Below are 18337 nucleotides of genomic sequence, written 5' to 3'. Positions count from 1 at the left end.
CAAGATTCTGTTATTGTAACCTTATAATAAACATAGTACACGTAGGTCGCGATTAGTGCAAGGTGAAATAATGCAATATTCAATTTAGTGTGAATTGATACCAGGTCACGTTGAACGGGACCCAAAATTCAGTTAAAGTGAGGCCAGTGCATACACAATTGCAACTGAGGTTTTAAATGCTGCTAATCCTTGTTGGGACGCCTGAATCCGCAGTAGAATGTTTTTTGTTTTTACTTTGCTTTCCGTGACTACTCTGTGACTTTTGTTAACCATAGATTTAAATGATAAGTGCATTCTTTTTATCCTTTACTGTAACACGGCATTAATATACATATAAAAAAGTATGTTTAAATTTCTTCACTGCCTGTTTCCATCCAGCTGGAACCGTTTTCCATAGAAATATCACTTCAAAGAGCGTGGACTCAAACAGTGTGACCATTTCGTGGGATTCGCTAACTGCACTAATCGAGACCTACCTGTGTTACCGTTCATAACTTTGGTCTCCTAGTCTGGTCTACCTCGAAGGGCTGACTTCTGAAACCAGGGTTTTCCTGGATCAATACCGCCTCTGCCATTTCCCCAGATGACTGGCCTCCCGCCACTCACTGGAGGCTCTTGTGCAGAAACAGCCTCAGGATTACTGAACTGGTGCAAATGAAGCCGCGGACACTCTCCTACCACTACCGTGCCCTGCTACTCCTCCAGCTGCCTTAAAAGCAGGTCCTCCACTGGAAAATCCTTGCCTTTCTGGTGGCCTTCTAGCAACGGGTGGGGGCGACCTGGGCTGCCCTCGGGGTCTCCTTGAAACCCACCGGATAGCCTTCAATCACGCTGGAGCAAAGAGTGAACATCTGCCCTTGGGAGCTAAGAGGCGCTGGGCCCCCTTGGTCTTGGGAAGGGAGACCAGCCAGAAATCCCAGGCTGCTGAAAAAGTTGAGGGATGCCCTGGAGGAAGGCGACACCAAGAAAACTAAGCAGAGGGAAATAAAAAAAGTCAATATGGCGACCGCAGCCACATAATCGAAGCCGTGCCTGCTTTTCACACGCATTGCAACGCGCATAAAAAAAAGATGGGGCTTCAAGCCTATTGTTGCAGCCACCATCTTGCCTTTTTTGACCCCCCTGCGAAGATATGCCAGACTCAAGCCTGACTTAACACAGCCTTGACTTTAAAGGCAGTGAATGCAGGGCACAGAGTTCAACCCCAAACTGGGGAAGGGACAATTCAGGATTCTCCCCATCTTGCAGCTGGAGGCACTGAGGCTGCAAGAAAGAAACAGCACCTCCTGCACGGTGCAAACGGCAGCAATCAGCTTGTTACAGCTCCGTGTCATGTTCACCACATGGGTTTTCTGACCCTGATTGTCCTGCCTGGCCCCCAAAAGAGGGGCACCTCTGGTGTGACCTTCTGGAAGCGAATTAGTAGTGTCTGAAGTATCTGGAGACACCCACACCTCACACACATCCCTTCTGGTCCTTGGAACCTCCCCTACCTATCAAAATCTTCCTGCTGCAAACCAGAGAGGTATTTCCAGCAGCCAGGATGCACATTTGCTCTGCCCCTGTTTTTCTTCCTGGCCTGGGAATGCCCCCCCTCCGCCTCCGATGCCTTCAAGGCTTTTTCTTCTTTTCTCCCAAAATAGCAGGCCCAAACTATGGAAATTCACCCACTTCCATCGGTCACAGCGTTAACTGAACAGCTATAAACAGAGCTTAAATAAACAGAGAATCATCAATTCCCCTAAGGTGTTCCAAGAATCCAGAGGTGGTACTAGGTTGGAATAATGTAGTTCTGCAGCAGAGACATCCATAATGGAAGCCACCTTTATATTTCTACTTCGGGGGCTTTTATTCCCCCGAGTGCATTAAGCATACTTCAACAACACTAAAGTGGGTTGAGAAGCGCTATACAGATAGTCCTAGCTCAGCAACAGCAACTGGGACTGGGATTTCTGTCGCTGAAAAATGCAGTTGTAAAGCATGACTTAATGTGGCTGCGCTGCTTAGCAACGGCAGTTCCGGCACTTCCAGTTGCCGTCGTGAAGTGAATCCCGTGCCGTCTTTAAGCAAGGATGTCTCGTGGTTGCCACTTGCAACCTCCTGATGGCTTCCCCGCTGACGTTGTAGGAAGCCGGCAAAGAAGGTCACAAATGGTGACCACGTGACTGCGGGATGTTGCAATGTCATAAGTATGAGGATCATTCAGTAAGTCCCACTTGTTCAGCACTCTCATAAGTTCAAATGGTCGCTGAACAAGTGCTTGTTAAATGAGGACCACCTGTATTCTTATTCCAGCCTCAGCCAAATAGTTGAAGTGTTATAGCTTCATTTCAGGGTAAATAACAAATAAAGGAAAAATAAAGAGGAAATAGAAAGCTGCCAGAAGGGAAAGAGTGAGAATGTCTCTAAAACGGTGTCCATCAACCTTGGCAACTTTAAGGTGGGTGGACTTCAGCTCCCAGAATTCCCCAGCCAGCATGGCTGGCTGGGGAATTCTGGGAGTTGAAGTCCACCCACCTTAAAGTTGCTGAGGTTGTCAGCTAGGGGCAGATTTTTTGCAGAAGGTCCATTCTAGAGCAGGGGGCCTGTTCAGGAGTCCATGTTTTCCATTCCGCTCATCAAATGGGAAAAAAAACAATCCCTCTAAATAAAATAAAAACTTTTTAAAGATGCTTTGGTGCAAGCAAGCGTTTTTTTTTTTGTTTTTTTTTAACATCTTGAGTGGGATCCAGACAAGTGAGCTGAAAATAGGACTCCCTGGACCCTGGATTCGCCCTGCTCTTGATTGTCTGCGATGCTTGAGGCTGAAAGGCCAGACCGACCCACCTGATGCCAGGTGAACAATTCCTAGCTCCCGGGGCACGAAGGGAAAGGCAAGCACGCACGGTTCCATCCGTGAGATCTGGAGCTGCCCTCCCACCAGCTATCAGGAGAGACGGCAATTTCAATCCCTGATGTAACAGGACACAGGTCCAAGAGACACCTAATGCAGAGGTGGGGAAACATCTGGATTTGGGGAAACGTGTGGTGAGCAGGCTCATAAAGTGTCTCCCCAGGAGGCCTGTCTATTCCCAAAATTATGAGCTGGAACTGCTGCAAAATATCGATTTACCAGAAGGTGTGTCAGATTCCCAGGGGGGTCTCTACCACCCAGGGGGACCTTCTCAGGCTCCCAAATCACACTGCTCCAAGGGGGCACCGTGATGCCTCCTCCGAACCTCCCCCAGCCACCAATAAATTCCTGCTGGAAGCGGGTTCCGCCCCGACCCTGCCTCAGCCAGGGAGGTCATGCGGGTGCTCAAAATGCGAAGGGAAAAGAAGAGGCAGGGGGAGGAAAGGGGGGTGGATTAAAGGGGGAGGATGCCACTGCAAAGAGGGGCACAGAAAACAGCACGAGTCGGGGAGGGGGATGCAGCGGCCCAAACACACAGCACAGCCCGGTGGAAAAAGCAGATTCGAATACCTGATTGGGTTTAGGAGGAGGTCTCAGCCCACCAGCACCAGAGCAGAGCTACTATGACAACCAGTCCTATGAGAGGGAGTGAAATTGTGGGAGAGCCGGGGGCGGGGGAGACCTGGTGGGGAGGTGGGAGCATGAAATGCCATTCAGACATGAAGCCACAAAGACCACAGAGGCAAGATGAGCCGGGAAGAAGGGTAAGGAGAGAAAAAGAGAAAGATTAGAGCTGGTCTGGTTCCAAGGATCAGGGGCTTATAGCCTGGGGCACGTCTGCACAGCCACGTCTGGTCGGTTTCAATCCTGCTTATATACTGCAGGGCTCAGCAGAGAACAGGGGGTAGGGGGCTAATTTGACAACTGGGTTTGCAAAATTCGCTCGGGAAAGTTGGCAAGGACTTGGGATCAACAGACAGGTCCTTTCAAAAGGGCCATGTACATGCCTCAAGAAAAGCTTCAGGAGCAATTGTAGAGTTCTGGTACCCCAAGTGGGACCTTAGATATGGGCACTGTCCTCCAAAATTGCTCAAATAGGATTGTTGCTCTGTATCTCCATGGGAAGACACACCACTGACTTTTGAACACTTTTTCAGAAGTTGTAAGACACTCTGTGTCTTAAGGTCACTGGCCTGCCAAACACTTCGGGGAACTTGAAGTCCACTGCTTAACACACCTAAACTGCTTCTGAATACGGAAACTCCACAGAACCAGCCTAACTAATAGCTAGTGGTAAGATTCCTTGTTTGTTAGCCTATTCAAGAAGTTAATAATGCACTTAATCGTAGAATTGTGGAGTCATAGAATCCTGGGGTTGGAGGAGACCTGGGAGGTCTCCTAGTCCACCACCCTGACCAGACCAGGATTCCTCAGACCATCCCAGCCTCTGCATGAAAACCTCCATGACTCCAGGAAACAGGCTGTTCCACTGCTTCGTGGCTCTCATGGTCAGAACATTCCTCCTGATTTTGAGCTTGGATCTTCCTTGTCGAGCTGCCACCCACTGGTTCTTCTCTTACTTTTGGGTGCTCTGAGAATAACGCCCCACCCTCTGCCCTGGGGCAGCTCCTATCACGTCTCCCCTCGGTCTTGTCTTCTTTAGGCTAAACCAGCATTTCTCAACCTTGCTGGCTTTAAGATGTGTGGACTTCAACTCCCAGAATTCCCCAGCCAGCATGGGAGTTGAAGTCCACACATCTTAAAGCCAGCAAGGCTGAGCAACACTGGGCTAAACGTACCCAGTTCCTTCAACTGCTCTTTGCAGGGTTTGGCCTCCAAGACCCTCCCCATCTTTGTGGCTCTTCTCTGCCTTCTTTCCTGTTCCTCGGTGTCCTTCTTGAATTGTGGTGACCAGAACTTCATACGCAACATGCACAAAAAAAAATAGGCAACCGAATCACGTATCCATTCTTGTTGGCCATCTAGTCGTCAACCACTCGACACGGGGAACTTTCTGGGTGGGCAACCCACGCTCCCGTCTGGAGGACAGCACGGCCTCCTCAGCACAGGAGCCACTTCGCCACGAAGTTATTTTGCCAGATCCATTTCCCCACCCTTGCCAATACTGACCCCGGCCCCCTTTTATTCCGTGGCGTGCAGCTTCTCTCTAACCTCCCTGTCCCAGGAGACAAGGATTCATAGTAACCCTCATGGATTCCACAAAGAAACCACGGGAACGGAGGGCTGCTTTGCTGGAGCGTTTGGTTAAATAAAACATCTCTGGATCTGTGCGCCTGACTCCTGGCACCGCCAACATGTGCTGACTCCGGAGAGCCTCCGTCTGTTGAAGGAGGGGGCCTCTGACTGCAGCCCGGCCACAAAGCCCCCTCGCTCCCAGAGACGCCCGGCTTGCCCGTGGCCTTACCCGTCCTCCAATGGGGATGCTGCCATTCAGCCTCTCAATCTCCTCCTTGCACAGACGGAGCTCCTCCTGCACCTGCTCCCACTCCATCTGGCTGTGCCGGTACTTGCTCTCCATCTCCTGCAGGTCGCGCTGCGCTTGGCCATGCTGCCGGGGCAAGAAGAAGGGGAACCGTCACGTGGGGCCCATCGCCGGCCCTCCTCGGCTAACCGGCTGACGGACGTGAACGGGACGCCTGCCACGCTGGTCCCGCACGGGGGCTGGCCTGTCCCTGTTTGGCTGCGGAAGCAGGTTCTGCCAGACCACAGTGGCCAAAGGCTGGTGGGGGAGGGGAAACCTTGTTTTCTGCAAGGGGCGTGACATCTGGAACAAATGGCAACCTAGAAAGTCGAGCTGCCTTCGACTATACGCAAGAAAAAGCCCCTAGAGATGTGGAGCTGTTGATGAAAAGGTTGTGGGGAATCAGCTACAGCTTATCTGGCCCTGGTCACTGGACCGAAACAGCACGGGCTGCTCTGTTGGAAGACTGGCAGGACCTGGATGCAGGGAGGGCAGCCTTCCTAGCCCTCTCAGACCTCTGTGGGGTTCAAGACCAACAACCAAGGGCCAGGAGCAAGGAGCACCATTTGACAGTGGTTCCAGTCTGCGGCTGCGGGAAATAAGCGGCCACGTCGTTGGTTGCCCTAGTGTGGCGTCCCACCAAACTCACTCCTCTCCCCCAGGCTATTTAGCATCTACATGAAACTGCTGTGGGAGGTCATCTGTCAGCTTGAGATGAGGTGCAACCAGTAAGCTGATGTCACTCAATGATATGTCACCAACCCAGTCCAAGCTGGAGATGCTTTGCAAGTCTTGATGTCTGCAGGTTTTAAGGGACCAGCTGGGGAGAAACAAGCTTGGATTAAGCCCCAGCAAACCTTCTGTGTTAAGAAGCATCTAAAAAACTTGTCCTGATTATTGCTCTCGATGGGTTAAAAGGAGCTGGTCTGTGATGTGGCCATCCTTCTAGACTCACTTTGCTAGGTGGGGGGCATGACCAGCAGGGAGGAGAGGGGCTGGTGCACCTCTCTACTTGCATCAGGACACTGGATCAGGAATACCTTGATGTCTTTCCCCACAAGACAAGCACCAGGCCTTTGTGGAAAGAGCCCCCATGCCTCTGCCATGCACTGTTCCCAGAATTACAGCTGGCATGGATGCTCATTGGGCTTAGGAGGGTCCTAAAGCTTCTGCTGTTTCGATTACTAGGCCATTAATTAGTTAATTATTATGTGCCTGTGAACTTCTTTGTGGGGATATGGATTCACTGTGCACTGCCCAAAATTACAGATTAGGGCAGCCTACAAAAAGCGTGAAACAAATCAGTGAGCGAGCATGCACAGAGCACATGGGAGGAAGCTACCTCTCTTTCCCAAGGACGTCATTCTGGACTTCACACTTTGCAACAAACCACAGCAATGTTTATTGAAAGCATGTCCACACCTGCTTCCCATTCAGGATCTCAAACCACAAAGCCAAGTGCAAGAACCAGAGTTCATTTGGAGCCCTCCTTGAAGCCTAAAATCAGTTACTTGAAGAGCTGTGGAGTCCTTGGGGCTCTCTGAGCATGGTTGTTTTCTTGCAAACGTTTTGTTACCTGGCTAGGTAACAAAATGTCTGCAAGAAAACAACCAAGCTCAGAGAACCCCAAGGACTCCACTGTTCAACCCTGAGCTACACATGTTTTCCTCTATTGGTACCTGAAGAGCTACTTGACATCCATCATATGGGCTAGGAAGGCTTCAACTTGAGTGACCCAGGAGGACTTGAAGACTTTAGCAACAACGGGATCGTTCCATGTGCACGCTCAGCTCTTTTCTAATGCATTGGACTTTTCTCTTTCTGATCTTATGACCGTACTGCAAGGTTGGCCACTACGATATTCCCTGATCATGAGGCAGGGACGAGGCTATCAGATGAGCCCAAGAAACCAGCTAGGATGGGGCTGAGCTGATCTTTCTCCGCTATTAAACTTACCTGCCCTTCCCTCTCCCCCTATCTGGGCTTCCGCCCCACTCTTGGTCAATGAGACTCCCTTTCTTCCTACCTTATGGACATCTTCCTCCCCTCCTTTCTCGGAATATCTCCTCCTTCTCTGTCTTCTCCTACTGTCCAGCTCTTGGTAGAAAGGCTGGTCCTCGTTCTCCATTTCAGGCAGACTGTACTGGGATATGTTGCCCTGGCAGGGCAAGAAGAGGGTGGGAGAGGAAGCGTCACGTGGCCCCATCACTGGCTCTCCTCCCCACCTGTAGGTCTGTTTCCTCTCTGCCCTCTTCAGCTCAGCCCTCACTCTCTCATACCTTGTTTCTCTGCCTGTCTTTCCTAGACCTCCCAGATATCCTTCACGCGCTGAAGCTCTTGGTCCTTTACGGGTTTAAATCTGCCCTCTTTCCTCTAGTTCTAGAGAAGGGACCCAGGAGAACTTTCCAGTCCTCTTAAAGTTCTTTAATGTCCCATCCCTTCTCATAGATTCATAGGGTTGGAAGGGACCTTGAGGGACTTCTAGTCGAATCCACCACCCAGTGCAGGAATCCTCAAACCATTCCAGACAAATGACTGTCTAGTCCTTTCTTGAAGACCTCTAGTGATGGAGCACCCACACCTTCACTTGACAGATCTCACAGTCAGGAAATTCCTCCTTAGTTCAAGTTTGGATCTTTCACTGTAATGCTTCTACCCACTGGTTCTCGTCTAACCCTCAGGTGCTCTGGAGAATAAATCTACTCCCTCTTCCTTAGGACACACCTTCATAAATCATAAATCACTATCATGTCTCTCCTTCACCTTCTCTTCTTAAAGCTAAACATACCCAGTTCCCTTAAACACTTTCCAGAGGATTTAGTCTCCAAGCCCTTCACACCCTCTTTGTTGCTCTTCTCTGCCCTCTTTCCAGTTCCTCGGTATCATTTTTGTACTGTGGCGATCAAAACTGGGCACACTATTCCAGGTGCAGCCTGACCAGTGCAGCATAGAGGGGTACTATCCCTTTTGGCGTTTTTGGCAGCTGCAGCACATTGCTGGCTCATCCTTAATCTGTGGTCTACCAAGACCTCCAGATCTCTCACAAGTACTGCTGCTAAGCCAGGTACCACCTAGAAACATAGATTAGAGCAGCCTACAAAAAGCGTGAAACTAATCAGTGAGCGAGCATGCACAGAGCACATGGGAGGAAGCTACCTCTCTTTCCCAAGGACATCATTCTGGACTTCACACTTTGCAACAAACCACAGCAATGTTTATTGAAAGCATGTCCACACCTGCTTCCCATTCAGGATCTCAAACCACAAAGCCAAGTGCAAGAACTAGAGTTCATTTGGAGCCCTCCTTGAAGTCTAAAATCAGTTACTTGAAGAGCTGTGGAGTCCTTGGGGCTCTCTGAGCATGGTTGTTTTCTTGCAAACGTTTTGTTACCTGGCTAGGTAACAAAATGTCTGCAAGAAAACAACCAAGCTCAGAGAACCCCAAGGACTCCACTGTTCAACCCTGAGCTACACATGTTTTCCTCTATTGGTACCTGAAGAGCTACTTGACATCCATCATATGGGCTAGGAAGGCTTCAACTTGAGTGACCCAGGAGGACTTGAAGACTTTAGCAACAACGGGATCGTTCCATGTGCACGCTCAGCTCTTTTCTAATGCATTGGACTTTTCTCTTTCTGATCTTATGACCGTACTGCAAGGTTGGCCACTATGATATTCCCTGATCATGAGGCAGGGACGAGGCTATCAGATGAGCCCAAGAAACCAGCTAGGATGGGGCTGAGCTGATCTTTCTCCGCTATTAAACTTACCTGCCCTTCCCTCTCCCCCTATCTGGGCTTCCGCCCCATTCTTGGTCAATGAGACACCCTTTCTTCCTACCTTATGGACATCTTCCTCCCCTCCTTTCTCGGAATATCTCCTCCTTCTCTGTCTTCTCCTACTGTCCAGCTCTTGGTAGAAAGGCTGGTCCTCGTTCTCCATTTCAGGCAGACTGTACTGGGATATGTTGCCCTGGCAGGGCAAGAAGAGGGTGGGAGAGGAAGCGTCACGTGGCCCCATCACTGGCTCTCCTCCCCACCTGTAGGTCTGTTTCCTCTCTGCCCTCTTCAGCTCAGCCCTCACTCTCTCACACCTTGTTTCTCTGCCTGTCTTTCCTAGACCTCCCAGATATCCTTCACACGCTGAAGCTCTTGGTCCTTTACGGGTTTAAATCTGCCCTCTTTCCTCTAGTTCTAGAGAAGGGACCCAGGAGAACTTTCCAGTCCTCTTAAAGTTCTTTAATGTCCCATCCCTTCTCATAGATTCATAGGGTTGGAAGGGACCTTGAGGGACTTCTAGTCGAATCCACCACCCAGTGCAGGAATCCTCAAACCATTCCGGACAAATGACTGTCTAGTCCTTTCTTGAAGACCTCTAGTGATGGAGCACCCACACCTTCACTTGACAGATCTCACAGTCAGGAAATTCCTCCTTAGTTCAAGTTTGGATCTTTCACTGTAATGCTTCTACCCACTGGTTCTCGTCTAACCCTCAGGTGCTCTGGAGAATAAATCTACTCCCTCTTCCTTAGGACACACCTTCATAAATCATAAATCACTATCATGTCTCTCCTTCACCTTCTCTTCTTAAAGCTAAACATACCCAGTTCCCTTAAACACTTTCCAGAGGATTTAGTCTCCAAGCCCTTCACACCCTCTTTGTTGCTCTTCTCTGCCCTCTTTCCAGTTCCTCGGTATCATTTTTGTACTGTGGCGATCAAAACTGGGCACACTATTCCAGGTGCAGCCTGACCAGTGCAGCATAGAGGGGTACTATCCCTTTTGGCGTTTTTGGCAGCTGCAGCACATTGCTGGCTCATCCTTAATCTGTGGTCTACCAAGACCTCCAGATCTCTCACAAGTACTGCTGCTAAGCCAGGTACCACCTAGAAACATAGATTAGAGCAGCCTACAAAAAGCGTGAAACTAATCAGTGAGCGAGCATGCACAGAGCACATGGGAGGAAGCTACCTCTCTTTCCCAAGGACATCATTCTGGACTTCACACTTTGCAACAAACCACAGCAATGTTTATTGAAAGCATGTCCACACCTGCTTCCCATTCAGGATCTCAAACCACAAAGCCAAGTGCAAGAACTAGAGTTCATTTGGAGCCCTCCTTGAAGTCTAAAATCAGTTACTTGAAGAGCTGTGGAGTCCTTGGGGCTCTCTGAGCATGGTTGTTTTCTTGCAAACGTTTTGTTACCTGGCTAGGTAACAAAATGTCTGCAAGAAAACAACCAAGCTCAGAGAACCCCAAGGACTCCACTGTTCAACCCTGAGCTACACATGTTTTCCTCTATTGGTACCTGAAGAGCTACTTGACATCCATCATATGGGCTAGGAAGGCTTCAACTTGAGTGACCCAGGAGGACTTGAAGACTTTAGCAACAACGGGATCGTTCCATGTGCACGCTCAGCTCTTTTCTAATGCATTGGACTTTTCTCTTTCTGATCTTATGACCGTACTGCAAGGTTGGCCACTACGATATTCCCTGATCATGAGGCAGGGACGAGGCTATCAGATGAGCCCAAGAAACCAGCTAGGATGGGGCTGAGCTGATCTTTCTCCGCTATTAAACTTACCTGCCCTTCCCTCTCCCCCTATCTGGGCTTCCGCCCCACTCTTGGTCAATGAGACACCCTTTCTTCCTACCTTATGGCCATCTTCCTCCCCTCCTTTCTCGGAATATCTCCTCCTTCTCTGTTTTCTCCTACTGTCCAGCTCTTGGTAGAAAGGCTGGTCCTCGTTCTCCATTTCAGGCAGATTGCACTGGGATATGTTGCCCTGGCAGGGCAAGAAGAGGGTGGGAGAGGAAGCGTCACGTGGCCCCATCACTGGCTCTCCTCCCCACCTGTAGGTCTGTTTCCTCTCTGCCCTCTTCAGCTCAGCCCTCACTCTCTCACACCTTGTTTCTCTGCCTGTCTTTCCTAGACCTCCCAGATATCCTTCACGCGCTGAAGCTCTTGGTCCTTTACGGGTTTAAATCTGCCCTCTTTCCTCTAGTTCTAGAGAAGGGACCCAGGAGAACTTTCCAGTCCTCTTAAAGTTCTTTAATGTCCCATCCCTTCTCCACATTTTATCTTCACTCTTCCTCTCCTAGACCCATTGCCACATTTTTCCATCCACTCCTTTGAGCAAAAGGCTCTAACCCCAGGGGCCAGACTGGCTTAGATGACGGGCACTCATCTAGAGAATCTAGAGATTTTGAAGGCTGCACGAGGCAATTCTACAGGTCCTTCCACCTCCTCCATCTTGTAAGGAAAGTTCCCTCTTATGCGTTTGTTCAACTCCAGATCCTTCTTTCCTTTATCCACCTTTCAGGCCAGACAAACTACAGGGGTCCCTAAAAGCCGTGATCCATGTGACGTCGCTTCCCACTTTGCAGAGGCTGGTGCACAAGTTCTGCCTCCTTGCGCTTGTCCTTCCCACCCTTCCATCTTGAATGTCTGCTCTGTTCCCAAAGCCACCTTTGTCCTTCTCCGTTCCCCCTTTTCCATTTGGACTGGATCTCAACTTTCCCTCCCTTGATCAATTCTCTGTTGGGTTCTTGTGTTTTCCGAGCACGGCTGTTCTCCTGCAGATGTTTTATTGCCAGGCTAGACAACATCATCAGTGGAAGACACAATACCCTGATCTGGTGGTTCTCAACTGCGTGTCTCAATTATCCCTTTTCCCAATCTGGAATAATGTTGTTACCCCCACCAAAAAAACACAGATTGTTGTTCTACGCAAGTGACTCCGCAGTGGCAGTCCCAAACTGGATCCCTGACTCACAAACAAGCAATTGCAAATTGCTCTATTACCCCCAGGATATATCCAAACTACCTGTTGTTTAAGATCCGCTGCCCTAATCAAGGCGCCTTCAAGGAGGAAGCCCCACCCCCACCAAGACTGGCAGGAGAAGCTACTTTATATACCGTAAATAGCCCGCAAACCCAACTCTCCCTCACTTTGGTGATGTTACCTAGCCCGGAAAGAAATGTCTGCGCCAAAACAGCCAAGCTCAGAGAACATCAGACCCCAACAGTTCGATCCTGAGCTACAGACATTTGGGGCTCCTGGAATCTACAATCTTCTCTCTGAGTTCTACCCTCTGTGCCAAATTCACCTGCCCAGCATCTTGCCCTGAGCAACCCAGGAATAATCAAAGGATAGCTCTTCTTCCTTCCCTCTCACATTGCTCTCTTTTTTCTCCATTCCTGTTCACTGGTGAATTTTGCTGGCCGAGACAACCTGCCCAAAGCCTGCGCCTGATTATTTCTCTGGTGCTCAATAAACACCTTCTAAATAACAGTTGAGATTCGGACTCAAAACATGAGTGCTGGCAGAAGAGATCAAGATGGTAGGGGCAGCAATGTGATTGAAGCCCCGCCCCTTTTGTTGTGCATGAGACACGTGCACAAATGGGTGGCGCTTCAACCACCAGGTGGTGTCTGCCATCTTGTAGAATTTGAACTCTTGTAGATGCCCCTGACTCAGAACACTTTGATTCAGGCCCACCACCGCAGAGCAATCCTTTCAGGGTTCCTGGGGGAAAAAAACCAGCCTATGAGTCTTGAGGAAGTGGACAGGGTCTTTATGGCTATAAGCACAGCCAACTGTGAATTGGATCCATGTTCCTCCTGGCTGGTCAGTACCTGCTGGGAGATGATATGTAGATGGATCCAGGCTGTGGTAAATCCAACCTTGAAGGAGGGGTTGGTTCTGCCAGCTGTTAGAGGCAGCCGTCCATCCCTCCTCAAGAAACTCAATGGACCACCGATGCTGCACAATTTTTGTCCTGTCTCTATCCTTCCTTTTTTAAGGAAGGCTGTTGAGAAGGAAGGCAGGTTGCTGTTCCAGAGGGCGCTGGAGGAAATGGATTATCTGGACTTTTTTCAGCTGATTTCAGATATACTACTTACGTGGCATTTATCATGCTTGTCGATGATCTCTGTTGGGGCCCAAAGGGAGGTGGTGCGCCCATCATGGCCCACTTTGCTCTGTCATTATGGTATCCTTCTAGACCAAGTTTGGGGGGTGGGAGTGGGAGGCAAGGTGTTGTGCCTTCCTCTAGGCTAGATTCCAGTCAGTGTTGGTAGGAGGGGAGAGATCTTGCCCTAGACTCTACTTTGGGGGATCCTTCAGGGCTCTACACTATTTCCACTCCTATTTAACATCTACATAAAGCTGCTAAGTGAGGTCATTCATTGGCATGGAGTTAAGTCATCATCGGTATGCTGACATCAATCAGTTATACATCTCTACCCTGGCATGGCTCGGCTGGCCAAATGATGTCATCAAGGTCCTTTCCCAGGGTCTGGAAGCTGTGAGGGTCTGGTTGGGGAAGAATAGGGTTTGGCTTAACCCTAGTAAGATTGAGTGGTCGTGGGTTTTAAGGGGCCCCAGATCTGGGGACTTTCCACCTTTATTTCCAGATGGATTAGAATTCCCAAACAGAACTGGCGTACAGCTTGGACTCTAGGTTCTGCTTACAGAGCAGTGTCAGCCACAGCCTAGAGCAGTGATGGCGAACCTACAGTATGACCCGGGTGCCAAAGGTGACACGCCATGACCTTTTGGGTGACACGCCAGCGTTCACCAACACCTGACAACAACTACTCTCCCTGTCTGAGTTACCAAAGAAACTGAGTTTGTTTTACTAACATTTCATTTTTGTAATTATTTGGCGTTTCTTTATATAATACACAGCACAACACATGATTGGACTGTCTTTTTTTTAAATCAATGAATATGTAAAGAATTGTTTCTCTTTTGTTCGGGGGGGGTGACACGCCAGTAGAGTCAGGTTCGGCATTTCCCGAATTTTTGACTTGCCAAGCCCAAAAGGTTCGCCATCATTGGCCTAGAGGGTCTTTATACAAATCAATTTAGTACACGAATTGTGCTCATTCCTGGATCAGGAGGCTCTAATCACAGTCATTCACTGCTTGGTCATCTCCCAGCTGGACTACTGCAATGCACTCTCTTTGGGGCTGCCCTCAAGGACCATCAGAAAGCTTCACCTGGTCCGGAATGCAACAGCACAGGTAGCTATATAACATCACAATTTCAAAGCCTCACTGGCTCCCAGTGGGCTCCTGGGTGCAAATCAAGGTGTTGGTTACACCTATAAAGCCTCTTATGGCACAGAACCAGGTTACTGGTGGACCACCTACCTTTCATTGTCTCTACCCATCCCACAATAACTGACAGAGTGGACAAACTCCAAGCTCCTTCTCTAAAACCACATAATCTGGTGGGATCCAGGAGGCGTGGATCCACTTGCAAGTTAGATGGGCATATAAATCAATTCAATAAATAAATACAGTATAAAATAAATAAATAAATAAATACCTGGGTCTGGACCATCTCCACCTTCTCCTCCACCTCCAGCTGATGGAACACGTCTTGTTCGTTCTCCTCATCCACCTTCTCCATTCTCTCCTCGTTGTTATAGTCACTAGCGACACCCACGATTTCGACTGACCAAAAGGAGACAGAGCTGCCCTTTTGGTTGGTGGGTTGCTTGATGATGGAGAAGCGACGGTCTGAGGGCCACTGTGAAATTGACTCGATGGATGGGGTATCCTCAGACCTGTTTCGGAACCTGTTGGGGGAGATTCAGTTACAGGGAAAGGGAAGGGAAGTTGAAGCTGAACAAAAATGCACGTCACAAGATGGGAGCAAAGAGCCAAGGACAAGCTCCTGCTGCCGTAGACCATCAGATGGACTTTGTACAACCCACACAGCTGGAAGGGAACTTGGAGACCACCTAATAATTCCAAACCCTTCCACAAACTAAAGAAGGCTCTGTGTTCTTCCTCATGTCCTGTACCAGAGCACAAAGACGCCCTGCTGTTTTTGAAAGATATGTCTTCATAATGTAAACTCCGTCTCAAGAAGGCCAGTTGCCTTCACCTTCAGCTGTTCTGGTCTAGAAGTAGTGTTTTCCCTCTTCTCCCAACACACGTCCTGCCATATGAATTACATATCTATGCCATTTCACTGATGATGGTGATGATACATGCAAGGGCTGGCATTACTCCCGTTCCTATTGGCCATTCTTGGTTTGTGGCATGCCCCTCTAGTCCTGAGCACTGCCCTCCCTGGCCATTTTAGCTTGGGCTGCAGTAGAGATGGTCACTTGGCTTCCACAGAGGCGACTGCCCATATAGTATCTGACTGGTGCTTTACAAAATACCATTCAATCATTGCACCAGCCCCATATATACACTCCTCTGAAAAACTGGTGTCCAAAAATAGCTTAGGAGGTTGGGGGAGCAGAAAACGGGCCAGGATGAAGCAGGAAGGAGCTTTCTTGATGCACCAGGTGAATGTCCTCCAGCTTCACCCACACTCCTCCTTCACCCCACCGGCCCATCAGACAGACTATTTTGGCCTAGGTTTCGTCAGGTCTTCCAAAAGACTGGTAGAGCCATGTTAGAAAATAGCCCAAGGGACATGTGACCAGAATGGAACACCTCCACCCTGGTTACCTGTCACTCAAGCAATTTGGAAGGTGAAGACGCTGCCCCACATACCTACTCACACTACCTGGAGCCCCACTCACCAGACTTTAAGAAGAAAGGAATTCATGGTGGGTTTCTTCCCACCAGCTGTTGCTGCTAGGAGGGAGGGAAAGCCAAGTCAGGGAAACCCACCAATCACTGCCCTGAAATTATCCCATAGTAAAGGGCAGGTTCACGTGCACGTCTCGTTACAGAGGCTCATTACAGACAGGGCAGCACAAATTACATCAGCCTACTTTTCGGTCATCTCAGGGACTGGAAGAGCGCACGTTAACATGTGTCAGCCCTTTGAAGTTGTCCACACCGGGAAACAGACTCCAGGGGAAGACTAGGACTCTACTTTATTGGGACCGGCTCTGTTAACAGAATCTTGCAGACCTGGCTGCGTTTTTCCTCCCCTCCCTCTTACAGCCCACGGAGTCAGGGAGGGGCTCGCCTGGGCCTCTTCCTAACATTATCTCCTCCCCCAGGACTCAAGGGTGCTTCTGCCCTGGTTTCTGTAAGGTCTTTTGAATCTTCCTTCAAGACAATCTCCGTGGCTCTCTACAATGTGGGTAGGAGGAAGCGACCTTGGTAAATCATTCAGGGTGATAAGGCAGCTTCAACCATGTCCTCCAGTCCAAGATCCTGAAGCACTGCTGCCCGTCACCCAGGTGATGAACAGGACCAGAAGGATCAGAATCACAACACCGGAAGGGTGTTCAGAGGTCATCTAGCCCCTTCCAACATCAAGACTTTTCTCAGACTTCCAACAGGGAAGGGAAAGGTTCAATTCTTCCTTTATATCTGCTTGAACCTCAAGATAATTACCATTACCACCTTTCCATGTAATTTGCTTCTTAAAGGAGCAGTTTAAATGGGAAGAGATGTAGGATATATAGCACTGGGGCTCTGGAATGACACTGGAGTCGGACTCCAGTTTCCATCATCTTGGGACAACACAGCTGATTCCCAAGGAACCCAGAGATGGGTCAGAAATCCATTCCTTCTGGAGAGCACCAGGTTAGAGAAGCCTGATGTAAAGCACGCTGAGCTAGAGGGATCATGCCCAGTCCTTCACCACCCAGAGCATCTCAGGGCAGCCGCAGCAGCACGAAGCATCAAAACTCACTTGTACTTTAAGGCCTCAAGCTTCTCCAGCTGGTGGACCATAACCTTGTTGCTTGCCTGCAAGGTTTGGAACTCCTCTTTCAGATCCACGTATTGAGTGCTCAGAGACGTCAGTTCACCTGCAGAGCACAGGAGCATGGATGAAAGGAAGGGCCTTCCCTCTGAAGGAGAAGACTGGGGTTAGCTAGGCTAAGGAGATCAATCACCGTTCTTGGGCCCTTGGAGGAGCTACAGAAATGCCAAGACGGCCATAAACGCTTGGAAGGCAAAGAAAAGTTGATAACAAGGAGAAGGAATACCAGGAGGCAAGGAAAGCTAAGGACAAGGGAGAGAAGAGGGAGGATTAGAAACATCAGACAGGAACCGTTATTCTAACACACGTCTCCCTGTTCTTAATAAAACCACTGTCTTTGCAGCCCCACCTTCGTTACCACCACTGCCTCACGGATTACACTTGCTCCATGTGGCTGGAGTGCTATTTTGGTTCGCATAAACCCGTTTTGTCTTTTTCTTCTGCTGGGGGGCGCATTTCCACAGGCCAACCGTGGCCTGGTCCCTGGGCTTCTGCTCTGAAGGACTAACCGTGCTCCCTGCGGCTGGAGCCTCTGTGCTTTGCAGGGCAGGAGGCAAAGAGCTCCATTCGGCGCTGGAAGATTCACTGGAACCTCCGAACAGAAAAGCTGGAACGGAGACAACCAGCCACCAAAATGCAGGCTTTTTAAAACGACCCGTCGCCCTAAAAGCCGTACTTCCAGCGACTAATGCCTTCTGAAAACAAACGGACAGGGATTTTAAAAAATGCAGCCTGCGTTGGCTGGATGTGCCCTCATACACTGGGGCTTCCTTCTTAGCTTGCCCGGGGCAGAGGTCAGTGGTGGGGCTTCCGCTTAAACCTTTTAAGACTGCTGAGAAATTAGATGAGCGGTTGCAGTTGCTCACATTCCTTGCGAAGAGGCCAAACTGCAAGAATCCAGCGAAACACATCTGGGGTCAACAATGCAGCGCAGGGGACGTCACGGTATGCAGACACACACACACACACACACCACACACACACACACAAACACACACGCCGGCCGTACAGAGGTCCCCACCAAGCAATGCTTGCAAGGAACAGAATATCACTGCTCACACTGGGAAGACTGACCTTCCCCTGCTAAAATCAGTTGCGGGGCGGATTGTTTAATTCCAACTAAGGACCTTTCAATGTTTTCCAGTTCAGGCTGGGTCACACTCCCCTGTCCCCAGGTGGTTGTTATCAAGAGATTTCCCCCCAAAATAAAAAGTTTATTTCACTTGTTATTTTTTTCAGTACTTTTCAATGGGGGCGGGGGGTATT

At 49.5% G+C, this 18337-nt stretch overlaps 1 protein-coding gene across 1 annotated transcript in view; it reads right to left on the bottom strand.

Annotated features, from left to right (window-relative positions):
* Positions 1 to 18337, bottom strand: part of CCDC136 (coiled-coil domain containing 136) — a 40760-nt gene that overhangs the window by 2410 nt on the left and 20013 nt on the right. The window contains exons 5-10 of the mRNA XM_088141471.1: positions 17000 to 17117; positions 14714 to 14966; positions 11030 to 11161; positions 9216 to 9347; positions 7402 to 7533; positions 5319 to 5462 (exon numbers count right to left, since the gene is read on the bottom strand). Of these exons, the coding sequence (XP_087997597.1) occupies positions 5319 to 5462; positions 7402 to 7533; positions 9216 to 9347; positions 11030 to 11161; positions 14714 to 14966; positions 17000 to 17117 (911 nt within the window). The remainder of the gene's footprint in view (positions 1 to 5318; positions 5463 to 7401; positions 7534 to 9215; positions 9348 to 11029; positions 11162 to 14713; positions 14967 to 16999; positions 17118 to 18337) is intronic.

The sequence above is a fragment of the Python bivittatus genome, unplaced genomic scaffold (genome assembly GCF_059951505.1).
Source record: "Python bivittatus isolate LINGU-HERP-01145 unplaced genomic scaffold, Pbiv_v1 ctg000330_np1212, whole genome shotgun sequence".
Classification (NCBI taxonomy): Eukaryota; Metazoa; Chordata; class Lepidosauria; order Squamata; family Pythonidae; genus Python; species Python bivittatus.
This window is presented reverse-complemented; position numbering and strand designations above follow the sequence as displayed.